The sequence below is a fragment of the Dermacentor andersoni genome, chromosome 10 (assembly GCF_023375885.2).
Source record: "Dermacentor andersoni chromosome 10, qqDerAnde1_hic_scaffold, whole genome shotgun sequence".
Lineage (NCBI taxonomy): Eukaryota > Metazoa > Arthropoda > Arachnida > Ixodida > Ixodidae > Dermacentor > Dermacentor andersoni.
In genome coordinates, this window is record NC_092823.1 from 110,759,643 (window position 1) to 110,776,926 (window position 17,284).

General features: G+C 48.7%; 1 protein-coding gene across 1 annotated transcript in view; it reads right to left on the reverse strand.

Annotated features, from left to right (window-relative positions):
• Positions 1–7,398: 7,398 nt before the first annotated feature.
• Positions 7,399–17,284, reverse strand: part of LOC126544668 (lysosomal acid lipase/cholesteryl ester hydrolase-like) — a 17,783-nt gene continuing 7,897 nt past the window's right edge. The window contains exons 3-5 of the mRNA XM_055061094.2: positions 14,300–14,371; positions 9,974–10,042; positions 7,399–7,931 (exon numbers count right to left, since the gene is read on the reverse strand). Coding sequence (XP_054917069.1) covers positions 7,677–7,931; positions 9,974–10,042; positions 14,300–14,326 — 351 coding nt within the window. The 5' untranslated portion in view covers positions 14,327–14,371 and the 3' untranslated portion in view covers positions 7,399–7,676. The remainder of the gene's footprint in view (positions 7,932–9,973; positions 10,043–14,299; positions 14,372–17,284) is intronic.

Consider the following 17,284-nt stretch of genomic DNA (forward strand, 5'->3'; position numbering starts at 1 on the left):
TCACTAGCGCCGACGCTTCTGAGCGCGTTCCATGCGGATCACCGCTGCGGCCACCATGATTCAATAGTTCAGTGGTTTCCACTAGCTTTTGACGTGCATGTTAGCTTTTGTTGCCTCGTGTGCGCATTCGTTTGCTTCGATGAAAGACCCGTAGCTGGAAGCGCGTCTCTCACCCACAACACTCATCACTCACAACGGGCATGATAACGTTTTCTTTCTCAGACGTTCTATATTCACTATGTACTCTCACGCTCAGAAGGAGCTACGATGAGCGAGCACTTGGCCAAGCGTTTACGTAGTAGATTGTACGGAGCGCGATAGTACAGTCGCATTCTTCAAGCACGAATGCCTGAGCAACGGTATGAGCTGTATAACAAAGGATTTCGCATACGAATGCAAATGTTTATATCTTATTTGTCTTGGGAACGCATCTACAGAGGAGACCACTACTGCCAATTTTCTTGTACGACGAAGGACTCGTCAAGTGGCTACTTAATGTCACCTTGTGCCCCAATCATCATGAACGTCTTCGTGTTGTTAACAATAAATATAGGCGTCCCCCGTAGCTTATTTGTGAATTTATTAAGAACGCAAGTTTCACCGCCGCCACTACCCCCTGTGGCCACCAGAGAGTAATGGTGCCCATAGGAGCGGACGGTCGACGCCATCAACAAGGATCGCTTGGGAGGGTCCAGACACCGCGTGCTAAGTATTACATCGCTACGCACCACGGGAAGAGCTGAAATTTCAAACCGAACTCCGTTCGCTTTTCTCCTTGCGGCTGCCGCGTTCCCAGCCGGGCTGCCAGTGCGCCTACGTACTGGGAGGCCACTGCTGTGACGCCGCTCATAGTGAGACGTGACTTCCGGAATTATTCAAGACGACATATGGTGTTTGTATAATCCGTTGTTTCAATAGGCAAACTAAACTTTATAGAAATAATAACACACACAAACCGAATGCCTGCGTGTTCTTGTTATACTTCGTACCGCTGCAAGAGAGATGCACTTCCGTTTTCTATGCTTGTTCCCGCTTCGCGCACACGCGCGCTTAGGCAAGGAAAGTGTGTCATGTTTTACGTGTACCAGCACGCGACAGTACTATATGACCCACTAATGTCGGCCCCAGTATTCGTGTAACACGGATTTATAGCGACAGTCGGGTGTTCCCGCGAACAGCGCGTAAAATCGTGTGCTGCGCGAAACGAGACAAACGAAATAGCTCCGAAAGTGCGCCGTCCAACAAAAGAGCGAGGGAAAAAAAATCAAATCCGCCCGATGAATTGCGCAGATAGGAATAAGCGAGTCAATTAAAAACACCATCAGGTTATGTCAAACGAATGTATTAATTTGCTGGACGTGATTAGCATGCTCTGTGGTTAGCGGTATGCGGTGCGCGACTTGTGCAGCGATGTTACATGTATAACGAAAAATTTTACAGGTACAAAGGACTGCGTTATAATCGCGTTAGAATGGCAGTTTCCCTTGTAACAGGTACCATCAAGTTTTCACAGCGAGTAACCCATCTAATCTTAATAATAGAGAAACGACTCGCAGTCGCTTTTTCAGTCGTGATTTGTCATCTTTGTTATAGATAACCCTCGGTGCTTTTGGTGCACAATAAATCCCAGCAACCACCCCGATGTAACTCTTGCTAATACCAATGGTTCTCCTGTTACTGAATCCGAATGTGCTAAGTTATTAAATGATTCATTCTCATCAGTGTTTACTCTTGAGGATATTACTATTTGCTCTAACATTGATGTTGCTTCCGGTATTAATATGACTGAAATAATAATTGGCGGAGCTGGTATTTTATCTTTACTTGGAAAATTAAAATTTGAGCTGCATCTGATCATAATGGCTTCAACAACAAAATACTTAAATATATTTCTTCTAGTATCTATCGTTGCTTGGCAGCGATCTTTTCTCTATCATTATCATCAGGAACCATTCCTCAGGACTGACTAATAGCAGAAGTAGTGCCCATATTTAAATCAGGGCATCGCTCATCCCCGCTGAACTACCGACCCATATCTTTAACTAGTACCATCTGTGAACTTTTGGAACACATTATACACTCACAAGTAATTACATATCTAGAGGGAATATCTAGAGGGAATACCAGCACGGTTTTCGCAAGGGCTTCTCATGCGAAATACAACTTGCAGGATTTACTCAGGATTTACACTCATCATTGGACACCGGCATCCAAATTGACGCCATATTCCTTGACTTCTCAAAAGCGTTCGATCGAGTTCCCCACCACCGGCTCTTACTAAACTTAGACAGCCTAATATTCACACACTTGTTCTGGCGTGTGTGCAATCCTTCCTCTCCAGTAGACAACAGTTCACGTCGGTCAATAACTTTAACTCTCCTTTCGTCCCAGTGTCATCTGGTGTTCCTCAAGGAGGTGTGCTTGGTCCATTGCTTTTCCTAATTTATATTAATGACTTACCTTCGTCCGTCAAATATAAAGTTAAGCTATTCGCTGATGATTGTGTTATTTACCGCAACATCCCTTCTGAAGCTGACCGTCAATCTCGGCAAACTGACCTTGAATGCTTAACTTCGTGGTGCACAACGTGGGTAATGACACTAAATCCTTCAAAAACTAAGTTGATGCCTTTCACTAAAAAAAGCTTCTCGCATTCCAACGTCTTACTTGCTAAATAATACTTCAGCGGAACTTACGGCCACGTACAAAAATCTTGGAGTTAACTTTCAGTCTGACCTGTCCCGGTATTACCATATTAACGTCATCCTTGCATCAGCAAACCGCTCACTTGGGTTTCTTAAACGTAACTTGAAACACACCCCATCGCGCTTACGTAAACTGGCTTATATCACTTTATTCCACACTAAAATAGAATATGCCTCAGCCATTTGAGATCCCGATCAAGACTACGTTATTAAAAATATCGAAGCCCTGCAGAACGTTGCTGTGCGTTTTATTTTTTCGAATTACTCACGTCACATCAGCGTCACTTCATTGAAGCATCGTGCGAACTGCCAGTGTTATTATGTCGTCGTAAATTCACTCGCTTATGACTTCTTCATAAGCTCTACCATCACGGATCACTTCGCGAGTACTTCTTTAGGCCACCCCCTGCCATCTTTCCCCGCCGTAATCATCCTTTTAAAATCGAACGCTTCACGTGTCTCACACTAACTTATGCTAGATCGTTCATACCGCGCACAATAACCAAGTGGAATAAAATGGCACCAGACATTGCAACCGCCACCGACATAAATCAGTTTCAGAAACTTCTAATCATGAATGAAAATGCGTAAGCCTTTCATGTTTCATGTCCCCCCCCTTTTTTACGCTACAAATGGTGTTAAAAAAGTTCTTGGCTTCTGTGTAACATGCATATTTTCATGGGTATTGCTCCTTTCTTAATTGCGGTTATTTGCCTTTTCCTTTTCAGTTCACGTGTTGTGTTGTTTTCTGATTTGTTATACATTAATGGCGTGTGTGCTTTTGGTGAACCAGATTACACTCCATTTTTGTGTACTTGTGATTTGTATTCTGTTTTTGTACACTTCTTATTATTACTAGTACTACGACGATCTTATTGGCCTTGTATTATTATTTTTTTGTGATTATAGTTCCTCACTTCGCGTGTTTTTTCTTGACTTATCACTCATCTGTATGTCTTACTGCAGCCCCCCCCCCCCCCTACGTAATACCCTCATGCGAGAGGGCCTTTAGGCGTATTCAGAATAAATAAATAAATAAATACGCAGGCTGCGTGTCAATGAAAAAGAGTTCCTACGAACGAGAATCGTTCAGTGTTCTGCTCGTGTTCCCGAAGAAGAATATTGTCTGTCTCGTCGAGCCTTTTTCGCTGCCAACATTATCCTTACAGCCACTGTGCTCACAATGATGCAATAGTTAGCATCGGCAATTTCTACTAGCTTTCAAAGTGCACTTCACTCGCTCTTCACTCTGTTGCTGCAATAAGTTCGATGCTGTACTTTCCTGAAGTGCTTATGACCGTAAAGCCGAAGCGGACAATCTATACTTGTAGCGAGCACGAGTACAGTGTGCAATGTTCAAGGGGCTCCAATGCCGTCTGCACACTGGAGTGTGCAGCCGGCACAATCCTATGACACATCCTTCCTGTGCCGGATTTTCTGCCTCACAGGATTTATAATGCTTTTTCAGTAACAATCTAAGTGAGGCAGACAAGCGTATATCTTTACGAAAGACATAGTCCTTGTGACGACCAGCCTCTCCTGTTGGTTCAGGCTGGTGCTACGCGTGTACAAGCACACGGCACACGCGCGTAGCGCTTACGTGCACCAAAGAATGCTAATCAGACGAAACACTCAAGTTGCGCGAGTAGTCATTAGAGTCTTCTACAAAACTTGTTGGAGAGAGCTCTGTGCTAGTGTCTAATGGTAATTGCGTGATTGCTTAGATGTTTGCCAAGTTAAAGCATAAAAATAGGCTTACAGGAATATTTCAAAAAAAAAAAAGGAGGTGTATTAGAAAAATTGATGTGCTACCTATGAATTCTATGGTAGCTTAACATTCACAATGCGAGAGCTTCATAGGGCACAATTCGATAAGGTTTTATGAGTAGCTTCATGACTAAATGAAAGCAATGGCTCATCCTATTGTTTCGTGCACATGAGAATGGCATTAATTAACTGCATGGTCTGCTTTTATTTTTGGCGAAAAGAAAGGGAAGGGGACGACAGCCGGCACATGGGGTGCCTGATTTGTAAGTCCTGCGTGGCTTCCTAGGTTCATGACCTGCACTGTTCTCTTTAATTGATTTGAGTTGAGTCACCATGCATGATACAGCTTTCAGGCATGTGCAAACACAATATGAACGTTACTGCGAGGATGCGAAGCGCATGGAATGAGCATGCTTTAAACTACCTGAGCTGAGCTTAGTTCAGGTGAACGGAGCGATCTGTTCCGGATCGAGTCTGGTCATGATTTTTCAACTATACAGAATACACACAACGATATCTGTGGTAAAAAAAAGCTGTACATCAAGAGATATGTGTTCACTGGTCTTCAGTACGCTGCATATCAGTGGACAGAAATAGTGTTGAAAACAGGGTGCTGAAGCTTCAAAACAAATCGAGCACATGATTTTACCGAACTTTCACAGAAAACATTAAACAACACAAATGAACGCGAACATTTAAGGTGGTTATATCCCCCCCCAAAAAAACCGACACAGCAACACTATGCTGCACTGCGACAAGCTTCTCTTTAGTGTCAGCAGCGCCTGTAACATTCTGATAATTAAACTGTACTTGAAACGTGGACAAGCAGAAGCGTACGTGGACGACATATGAGTTTGGGCGTCTGGAATGATACGCTTACAGATGCGCGCAAGGCTCCAAAAAGCTACAACTCAGCCTGCACTCTACCTGCATAATCAAGGCATGGATATTTCATCTGATAGATGTGCACTTGTGGCACTTACGCGTAAGTCCATCACGCACTACGGTGCAATAATAAATGGCCAGATAATGCCACCTGCACGGTCATACAAATTCTTGGGTGTCATAACTGACACAGATATCGCGTGGAGGCCTCATGTAGTGTACATGAAGTAGCACTTGACAAGCATCTGTCATATTTTGAAATTCTCCGCTGGGATGCCGTGGGGAATGTGCACAAGCGCTATGCTGCAACTATACAGGGTACAAATTTCGGCTTCTTGCAGTATAGCTTGCCAGCCTTGACTAACGCAAGTAAAACAAGCTTACGTACTACGCTAACTGTTCTGGCCCAGGCGCTCCGGATTTGTCTAGGTCTTCATCGAAGAACGTCAACGGAGGCAAGTATTGCAATCTCCAGAGACCACCTCGTCAAGACGCACATCGCAGTTGAAGCACTAAGAGTGCAGGTGAGGCATCTTGCCCACTCTCTAAGCCACCATCTAGCCTCTCAATCTGTAGAGAGACCATGTACCTCACTCAACCGAATGGTCTCCACACATAGTGAGGCTATACCACCTTGCTTCCCACCTGCCGCAATACCTGTGACTCCTCCTTGGTACCTCATTTCGCCAAAGGTCAATCTGACAATACCTGACGTTCCATAAAAAGGAGATATGTCACCGGCGGCTCTTAAAGAGCGCACCTTACAACTATCACCTATCAGTTACCGGAATTTCACCCCCCATATACACCGCCGGCTCGGTCCTGCCGAACAGCTCTACCGCCGTTGGCGTCATTTCAAACACCTACTATTGTCACGTTGAAAACGTCTCACTTAACAACTTCGATGGTAGCACAATGCGCAGTGCTTCGAGTCACACTAAACTATAGTAATGACAAACCAACGCACAAGTAGTCAATTTCCCACGACTCGAAGCCGGCACTGCAGTCTTTACTGTCAGCCTTACGGCGCGGTGCGCATCATCAGTTGGCACTCGAAATCACAGAGACCATACACCACTTGACTAAAAAAAGGGCATGAAATATTTTTTCAGTAGCTACCAAGTCACTGTGGTGCCATCGGCAATGAACGGGCCGACGAAGCTGCTCGTTCAGTTCGTGAAGACAACCGGTTATGAATACCGCTGTCTAAGACAGATGCTGCAAGTATGCTCCACCTACTTGCATGCCAATGAACTTCATCAGAGTGGAATGAACAACATTTTATGCATGCCCGTTTATACACCCTGGATCCAACCTTAAGCCTTCGACTTCCACCGAGGCTTCCCCGAAGCGACGCGACCCTTTTGTGCAGGCTATTGAGGGGCGTCGCGTTTACGAATAACTACGCGTTCCGCATAGCGATGGCCGATACTGCAGCATGTGACGATAGCCGCGACGCGGAAACAATTCAGTACGTTCTTTGCCAGTGCCCTAAGTACAGTGTGTAGAGACAATTTCTGTCGTGCCCAATCGGTTGTACGACCAGCTTCTGTCAGAAGAAATAATTTTCCAACATCGACGTGACTTAACATCGCATCAGAAAGTCGTGCAAGCGCTACTGCGCTTGTTGAGAATAACCGGCCTGTGTGAACGCCTGCGACTGGAACGCATCTTCTGTTACCTCTCCCTGTTCCTGTTTTCTTTCTTCCTCCTCGCTTTACCCTCTTACCAACCTCTACATCCCTCGCTCAAGTGCAGGGTAGCAAATATGTTTCTCGCCTCTGGTCAACCTCCCTTGCCTTTCCTCTCTTTCTCTCTCTCTTTAACCTTCTGAGCATCTAAACATGGGCATAGCAAACCGGAGAACAGCATGCCAGATTACTGTCACCGACATAAGCGATTGCAGTGTTCTACCATTCAAAGTCCTGATGTTAAAGGACCGAATCGAATCGATTCAACGTCCTATTCCATCACTGCTGTTGTCAAGGCGACTCTAGCAATGAACACTGGATCGGATTAAACTGAAAAAGCACTCTCTCAAAGTTTTATTTCTCTTAATAATGTAGCAATCCATTTACTACTAGAAGAGAAAACGAGAGTCACAGTTTCATTTTTATGTTTGGCGCCGGAATTCCAGCTCTGCTACGTCACTGTGACGTGTAAAAAGTCAAAGCATTTTCTTCTCTTTGGACAGTAGTACCTCAGGGAAAGTTCAGCAAACTTGATAAATTAATCCCTGGGCTTTTTAACCATAATGCAGACTATCTTTCTTTGTGTTTTTATAAACAGGTCCAATATATTTTCCTCTTGAGTGCCTCTTCAACGACCTTCAGCGGCGTATTTCCGCATAAGATCAATGGCGACGTTGTGCAAGATGTCGTTCGCCCTATAGCCGGTCACAAAATCCACGTGGCGGAAATTGGGCACCGGAACCACGTGCTCGAAGACAACGTTTTCGCCGAGTCTGTCAACCAGGTCTGAGACGTCGGCTGGGGTCGCAAGCGTGTCTCCTGGCGACGGGAACAACGCGATTGGCAATCTTATGCGCTCCATCGGGTACGCTGGTGGCGTGTCCTGCGTATTAGGATTTCGGATAGAAAAAAGTAAAACCATGACAGCAAAAGCTCTCATGCAGCCGAATGTACACAAGGCTACAGTGAAACCTCATGCTTGCTTGTCAAAAACTTGTATGACTTACTGCCAAGCTTGCTTGCCAGAATCTGGTCCTCTACGTTAATCTAGCATACTATGACAACAGAATTAAATATGACTGAGCCGTGCATGGCAATTTCATGCAAAGTAGAACTTGGATAAAGCAGTTGGCAATTTGTTCCACGTAAGCGAATAAGCGTAAAAATTATGCAGCCCAATTTTAAGTATTATCCGGCACAGTACAATTTAAAACCAGAAGTTCATGCAATTCGTCAACATCGGCGAATAAGCCAAGTGAAATTATGAAGCCCTCACCAATGGTATTTCCTGCGTATCAAAGTTTGAATACAAAAATGAGATCATATTCTTTCACGTCTTTCAGTTATGCGTCCTAATATTGAACAAGCAGGTACGTATATATTCCCTGGAATAGCTGGCAAGGCACGACAAAGCAACAGCTTTAAGGCTCCAAAGAGAAGAATCAAGCAGTCCTAGGAAAAAAATAAATAATTAAACATAGAAACTCAAGATATGGATTATAGCCCATATCTTGGCAGGACAAAAATACAGAATTATACATACAAATAAAGATATAGATTATCATATATCTTGATAGTGTCCTCTAGTATAGTACAGGTAGCTTTCGCGGCAACGGATGAATATCGTTTTGCATCGTTGGGTACAACCTCGTGGAAGCTGTCGCTCAAAGGTTCACCATTTCATGTTGTAATGTCGAGTACCAAAGATCATCGCCTAATATGTTAGGCTGAATTTTGGCTCAAGATATATAAGTGCGTTGCCACGTAGCTGCGCCTGGAAAGAAAACTAGGTAAACTCTGACAGCACACCGACCCTGACATCTGAGAACAGTTATACAAAAAAAAGAGCACTGCAAGCATTTGCTAGGTCGTAGTGGCTAATACAATGACATTAACCCTGGTCGGCTGTTCAATTAAACACATGGCTGGACCTCTCGCCTTGCTTGGGATTTACGTGCACATGAAGGACGAACGCGTCAGAAGGTTCTCGCATGATTCGTAGTGCAGAAGCTAAGCCATGAGTAAGGGGCCAACGTTCCTCTCAGTGTTACCATCTCTCTTTCTGGTTAGCGCAGCTCTCACAGTAGAACTGTTGTTCCTATGAACACTGTGAGCTTTAATTTTTTATTACTATACTAATGTTATGCAGTAAAACTCACAACTCGGCATGCATGTGAAATGGTACATAAATGCTACTCAATATTTCATCTTCCAGAATGAATTTTAGAGCACAGTGTTTACGTGCCTGCTCTGCAAGGCCACGCGACTAAGGTGGCCCGCGCGCCCGCGGATCACACTGCATCCAAGATCGGCCCCAATTTTCATTGCACCATTTTCTGAATCGGCTAACATTTCTGTTGCACTTTCTCCAGCATTGGCCCACTTGGCAAGAAGCCGATGGAGCCGGCTTACAAAAACCCGAGAACGATGGTACAGAATTACTCGCTTTTATCAAGGAATCAGGTGCTTAAAGGCGTATATTTTTTGTGGTAAGTTTGTTATGATACAGCTCAACTTTTCATTGGGTAATTGCGCTGAGAAAATTGCCGGCCACCAGAACAGTTGTAGAAATACTGCATGTAGCTAATACAAGGCGATTGGTTATAACAGTGCCATCCTGTGTGTTAACGACTCAGCAAGCCAGCAGCGGCAGCACCCAGGAGGAACCAGGGTCAGCAAAGCTCCGAGGATTTCGAAAACAAAGTATCGCTGTAAAATAGGCGGTAAAAGCGCTCATGTGATATACGTGTTTACGGACAGCCTACGCTCCTGTGGGTTCGAGGCGCATGAGCTACGGCACTACGACAAAATTTCGGTAACAAGCCAGGCAGAAAATTTTCCGCGTCAACCTTCTGGGAATCATGAATGATGCTTGTCCGGTTATACGACTGCTCAAGCAGGTAATAAACCTAAAGGTTTATTTACCTGGCCATATCGCTGACGATTTTCCGATATTCCGTAGTCGAACATCACCAGGTTTTTCGCCTCGTAAATCTGTAAGAAACACTTTTTCTGATTGGAAACTCATTGTGCGTGAGGCAAATTCAACATGTGCTCCGGAAGATAGCTTTGGATCAGAGCCATATAGTACAGCGGACTTTCTCTTAACACGAAATTGGGTACCTAAAGTCAGTGTTGCTAATCACTATATGGGGCAGTGCCGGCCAAGTCATTTGCGGAACAAGGGTACACATATACTCCTGCGGCTGTTCAGTGCCTTCGAATTGATTCTTAGAAAGGGGAAGAACAGTAAACCTTATTTATGTGAATGCGAACTTTCTTGAGAAGCAGTACATCATATTCATCCGGGTGAAATATTTTGCAGTGATCATAAATGATAAGTACACGGGTTTTGTTACATGATTTCATAACAATAGCATTAAAAACAAAGAAATAATCTTGGTGGAGCACCGATTTTCAGGGCTTACTGCATGGCAATTGCCCCTAAACTAATGCTTGATCGGGATTTCCCCATGCGCTTTCGAGTAGGTGATCAAAATGAGAATCGATGAAAATGTGCCCATTAGCGAATCCCAGGTTAGAATATGTCGGGAACTTCAGCTCATTTCTTCAGGAACTAAAGCCGATGGGGAGGGGATTGAGCTGTCTAGAATTGAAGACTTTAAAATAAGTACAACTTGAGTGGGAGAAAAAAGTTGCATCTCTGCCCGAAAGGCGAATAATTATTACCGATCGAAAAAACTGTCACAATCCACCCCGGGTCGTGAACAAAGGAGGGCTTCTCAGCGTGGTGGTGCTCAAAGATTACTGACCGCGAGCTGCCGTGCTCGTCGGTGTTTATTGTGGTGCGGGTGACCACTGTTGCCTGCCGAGCTATAGCAGGCCGCCGAGCTTGGCGGGTGAACCAAGATTATGTCCGAGGGGGCGTCACCTACTTGCTACAACCCCTCACCCCCGGTTTGTTTGTTAAATAAAAAAACAAACGTCCAAGTTCACACTATGAGGCTCTGCCTCCACCCTAGCTGGGTCGACAGTGCCTGCTACCCAGGCGAGTAACGGTCTGGTGGCCTCCGCCGTCGAGTACTCCGCCTGGGCACCGGTGTTGACGGGTCGGGTGTGGCAACGCCGGGTGCTGCCTGAGCCAGCCTTGCTCCATCCGGGGGGTCCGTAGTGGTCGGCCTTGCGAGTGGTGCCGGGCTTGACACCGGTCCCACGGGTGCCGCACCACTGGCTACGGTTGCCGCCTCCGAGGTAGGTGGTACTCCGCTAGAAGCGACTGGTGCTGCCGCTAGTCCTCCTGCGGGCTGGAACTCAGTGGCAGTCGAGGGTGCTGGCCAGGTCCCGAGGCGAGGTCTGACATGGTGGGCGTGTCTATGCCACATGGCCCCATCTGGCATGCGGACGAGCAGCGATGAGGCGCTGGCAGGAGACACCACCTGTCCGGCAGACCAGGGTGAGCCAGGACGGAAGTTCCTGGCGAAAACTGGAGCTCCCGACTCTGGCAAAGGCCCGGGATGGCATCCTTGGTCAGCAGCCAGCTTCTGCTTCAGCTTCTCTGATTGAGCCTTGCGCAGCTTGCTCTTACTGCGGGAGACCTCGCTCTTGAGCTGCCTGTTGCGGCTCTCATTGTACAGCACGGAGAACTGGCTCTGCAGGCACTTGCACTCTGCCGTGCTCACCACCAGGCTCTCGGGCAGCGACCGCAGCTCTATCCGCAGCCTCTCCACCGTCTTCAGGGCCTCCTTGTGGTCAAGCTGAAGCTGCTCCAGCTCCAGCAGCCGTGCCGATGCCAGCTCCCGCTGTTCCTCGAGCTGGCTCTGCAGGTCCTCCAAGCGCAGGGAGGCTGCTCCGCCACCACCGCCACAGCCCCCAAAATCCACATGTAGGCGGGACCAGGGCCTCTGTGGAAACGGCCAGGGGGTGCTTTCCACATTACGCGAGGCTCGCTGATGCTCCTGGCAGATTTGGCAGCTCTGCATCACATGCAAGCTGGCTTCCGGGTACTCTGGCAGACGAATGCCCAGTACATGAATCCAGTTTCGGCCCAGCAGCGTCGGCGACGACCCCTTCGTTAAGTAAAGGGGAAGGGTTGCTTCCCTGTCGCCAAAACGAACGCTGACCTGTGCCTGACCCTGGACCTGGGAGAGTTGCCCGGAGGAGCTGCGCAGCATCACGCCCGAAGCCTCGACGGACACGCCGGGGAAAGTCCGCTTGAAGAGCTTCCCGGCCATTACAGACACGCTGGCTCCCGTGTCCAGCTCCATGGAAATGGGGTGCCCGCATATTTCGACGGTCAGCATGTATGGCGGCACAGACGACGGTACAAAGCCTGTGTGCCACATGTCGAAAATCGGCGGGTCCTCGGCCACGACGTGGAGCCTGGCCGCGGAAGAGCTTGAGCTTGCTGCCGCATGCCTCCGCCGCGTACCCTTGCGACGGCTACCCTGGCCGCGGGCTTGTGTTGTACCTGGGCTTGAATCCGGCTGCTGCTTGCTGTTCGTCCTCCCACTTCGGCATACACGTGCCAGGTGCCCAGTTTTCCCGCACGTAAAGCATTGTGCTTGAGAGAACTGGCACTGTGAAGGGGAGTGGGCACCACCACAGCGACCGCAGGTACTGCCCTTTGTCGCGAACTTGTTGACCGCCGCTTCCGCCGACGGTGAGCCAGTCGCGCGGGAAATCTCGCCGGCGTCCTTGGCGGCAGCTTCCATTGCCAGCGCTGCCTTCACGGCGTCGTCCAGCGACGGGTCGGGAAGCTCCAGGAGTCGCGTCTGCATGGCGGGGTTGTTGATTCCGCAGACGAAACGGTCCCGGAGCAGCGAGTCCAGTTGGTCCCCGAAGGCGCAGGCACTCGCTAACCCTCGTAGCGCAGCAACGAATTGCCCGAGGGTCTCTCCTTCCCGGCGGCTTCGGTTGTTGAAGCGGAAACGCTCCATTAGCGTGGACGGTGCTGGGTTAAAATGCGAGCGCAGTATGGCAAGCAGCTCACCCAGCGTCTTAACGTGCGGCGTGGCTGGCTTCAGAAGGTCGCGCAAGAGGCTGAAGACGCGGGTCCCGCAGCTGGCCAGGAAAATGTCCCGCTGTTTGGCCTCGGGTGTGTCGTTTGCCCGGAAGAACACGTGGACTTGCTCCTCGTAAATTTGCCAGGCGGACCCATCTCCCTCGAACGGCTCGAGCCTTCCGTACAGCGGCATGGCGACAGCAACGGGGGGCGGTGTTTCGCCGCTCGCGGCGGCGTGGAACGCTCCGTAGGTACTCGTCGCCAGCTTCTTCGCCAGAGTCACGAGGATCCCATCCTCGTCGCCAGTGTCACAATCCACCCCGGGTCGTGAACAAAGGAGGGCTTCTCAGCGTGGTGGTGCTCAAAGATTACTGACCGCGAGCTGCCGTGCTCGTCGGTGTTTATTGTGGTGCGGGTGACCACTGTTGCCTGCCGAGCTATAGCAGGCCGCCGAGCTTGGCGGGTGAACCAAGATTATGTCCGAGGGGGCGTCACCTACTTGCTACAAAAACATCAGGTAATTTTACGAAATAACGCCCGTATTTTTATGGCCCACATAAACTGCAGTGAAGTTTCACTTACTAACTATACCAACATGGTGTCAGGAGTGCCCAGACAAACATGAACAGCTCTCACTTGGCGACCAAAACCACTCCCTGTTACAATGTTGTTGTGCTACGGAGCTCCGGCAGCGAGGAGTTCAAGTGCTCAGTGTCTGAAAGTGAGCGCTTCGTGCTCTCGCTTGCTTCCCCACTTCGACTGCGCAGCCTCTCCAAAATTGCGCGACCACCAATAAGAGGCACGCAGGAAGACAGCGCTCCTGAGGTCCCCATTTCGGCTCGCCCGCAGTCGAAGACCAACATATGGCGCGATGTCTAGCGTTTAAATGTGTGAACAGGCCAATAATGTTTCCAGTATTCATCCTTTAGGCTGGTATTCGCCGTCTGCGTTTCTGTCTTCATTGAAAAACACTACTTTCCAAGGCACACTAATGGTTTGTCGTAAACTGTTAATGAAGAGGATATTGCCACCACAGCACAAAGGTGCGAGCCACTGAAGAAATCGAAGAATCATTTCAGTTGGCCACGCTATTAAGGAGCATTAGTGACCTGATTTCCATTGAACTTCAGCGTAGAGTTCAAGGCACGGATACCTTGCAGTATAACTTGTTATGCGAATGAGCTTCTCCTTTAATTTATTTCATATCTATTCGTTCACGCAATCCAGTGTTGAGCAGGCCGACACTGATGTCATTTAAGAGGATGTCAGTTGTAAAAGAGAACGCATACCTGATAAAAGTGCAGAAAGTTTTGCATGGTCGATCCGGTGGGAAAGTGACCTACGTAGACAGGCGCTCTTGTCTGAAAGGAGGCGATACTTATTGTGACAGCATCTTTGTAGGAGGAATCATCATACAATGCCGTGATGAGGGAAACAGAAAATGCATTCCTGGTGACAACAGTCCGGAGATCTTCAACAGCGCAACTAAGAAACAGTAGTTCGAGCAAAAAGCATCCTATTTTTGGTCTTACACCGCTACAGTAACCTAAACTAGGTCCGAATACACAAAAGCCCTTATAAACAGCGATTTCTGATCGCTGAGCAAGCATACTTCATGTGTGTGCGAGAACATACGAAACAGCCATTCTTGCAAAATGCTTGCTATTTTATGGTTTCCATCTTAATAGCGTAACTTTGGCATAAACGCGAAGTGTTATTTGACGAGTGATTGTGGCACGATGTCAATTCTGACAAACAAACGCTATAATGAATGCATTTCCAACTAGAGAGAGGTAAAGGCAAAGGAAAGACAGGGAGGTTAAACAGAGATTATCTCCGGTTGGCTACCCTGTCCTGGGAGAGGCGCAAATGGATGCGATAGGCAAGAGAGAAAAGACAAGGAAAGGGAAAAATCCTAACAAGATACACACATACACGTACAAATACACACGAACTGTTTCTGTGTGTGGGCACTGTCACGCAGTCTGCGAAGGAGTTCCCAGTGTTACGCAGTCTCACCGTCGAATCCTACGTCACACAGTGTACAATTCGTCAGAAAGTCCCGTGTCTTTTAAGTATCGCAAAACGAAGCACAAGGCTAATACGTTTCAAACTGACATATATGCAGGAGCAGAGACTTTTGGACAAATTGGTCTGATACTGACACACGTGCGGCAGGTTATAAGTGTCGCGCATATACTGTAAAGAGCGAAATATAAGCTGTATATGTTCATGAATAATCAAAGCTAAATTCACAATTCGTTTTATGCAGAAATCATTTCCAGAATGCGAATTCTAGAATGTTGGTCAACGCACGGCTAGCACGGCCAAAGCCATCTCCGCATCGAAATACGACTGCTGAAATCTTGTTTATTGTGTTTTTGTCGTGTGCTTTTTCGATGGAGACCGTATCTATCTATCCATCTATCTATCCATCTATCTATCCATGTATCTATCCATCTATCTATCCATCTGTCTATCCATCTATCTATCCGTCCATCTATCCGTCCGTCTGTCTATCCATCTATCTATCCATCTATCTATCCGTCCGTCTATCCGTCCGTCCGTCTATCCATCTATCTATCCATCTATCTATCCGCCCGTCTATCCGTCCGTCCGTCTATCCGTCCGTCTATCCGTCCGTCCGTCTACCCGTCCGTCCGTCTATCCGTCCGTCTATCCGTCCGTCCGTCTATCCGTCCGTCTGTCCGTCCGTCCGTCTATCCGTCCGTCTACCCGTCCGTCTGTCTATCCGTCCGTCCGTCTATCCGTCCGTCTGTCTATCCGTCCGTCCATCTATCCGTCCGTCCGTCCGTCTATCCGTCCTTCCGTCCGTCTATCCGTCCGTCCGTCCGTCCGTCTATCCGTCCGTCCATCCGTCCGTCTGTCTATCCATCCGTCCGTCTATCCGTCCGTCTGTCTATCCGTCCGTCCGTCTATCCGTCCGTCCATCTATCCGTCCGTCCGTCTATCCGTCCGTCCGTATATCCGTCCGTCTATCCGTCCGTCTATCCGTCCGTCTATCCGTCCGTCTATCCGTCCGTCCGTCTATCCGTCCGTCCGTCTATCCGCCCGTCTATCCGTCCATCCGTCTATCCGTCCATCCGTCTATCCGTCCGTCTATCCGTCCGTCCGTCCGTCCGTCTATCCGTCCGCCCGTCTATCCGTCCGTCCGTCTATCCGTCCGGCTATCCGTCCGTCTATCCGTCCGTCTATCCGTCCGTCCGTCTATCCGCCAGTCCGTCCGTCCGTCCGTCCGTGTATCCGTCCGTCTGTCTATCCATCTATCTATCCATCTATGCGTCCGTGTATCCGTCCGTCTGTCTATCCATCTATCTATCCGCCCGTCTATCCGTCCGTCCGTCTATCCGTCCGTCTATCCGTCCGTCCGTCTATCCGTCCGTTTGTCTATCGGTCCGTCCGTCTATCCATCCGTCTATCCGTCCGTCCGTCCGTCTACCCGTCCGTCCGTCTATCCGTCCGTCTATCCGTCCGTCCGTCTATCCGTCCGTCTGTCCGTCCGTCCGTCTATCCGTCCGTCTATCCGTCCGTCTGTCTATCCGTCCGTCCGTCTATCCGTCCGTCCATCTATCAGTCCGTCCGTCCGTCCGTCTATCCGTCCGTCTATCCGTCCGTCTGTCTATCCGTCCGTCCGTGTATCCGTCCGTCCGTCCGTCCGTCCGTCCGTCTATCCGTCCGTCTATCCGTCCGTCCGTCTATCCGTCCGTCCGTCTAACCGCCCGTCTATCCGTCCGTCCGTCCGTCCGTCCGTCTATCCGTCCGTCTATCCGTCCGTCCGTCTGTCCGTCCGTCCGTCTATCCGCCCGTCCGTCTATCCGTCCGTCCGTCTATCCGTCCGTCCGTCCGTCCGTCTATCCGTCCGTCTATCAGTCCGTCCGTCTATCCGTCCGTCCGTCCGTCCGTCTATCCGTCCGTCCGTCTATCCGTCCGTCTATCCGTCCGTCCATCTATCCGTCCGTCTATCCGTCCGTCCGTCTATCCGTCCATCTATCCGTCCGTCCGTCTATCCGTCCGTCTATCCGGCCGTCCGTCCGTCCGTCTATCCGTCCGTCTGTCTATCCATCTATGTATCCATCTATCTATCCGTCCGTCTATCCGTCCGTCCGTCTATCCGTCCGTCCGTCTATCCATCTATCTATCCATCTATCTATCCGCCCGTCTATCCGTCCGTCCGTCTATCCGTCCGTCCGTCTATCCGTCCGTCTGTCTATCCATCTATGTATCCATCTATCTATCCGTCCGTCTATCCGTCC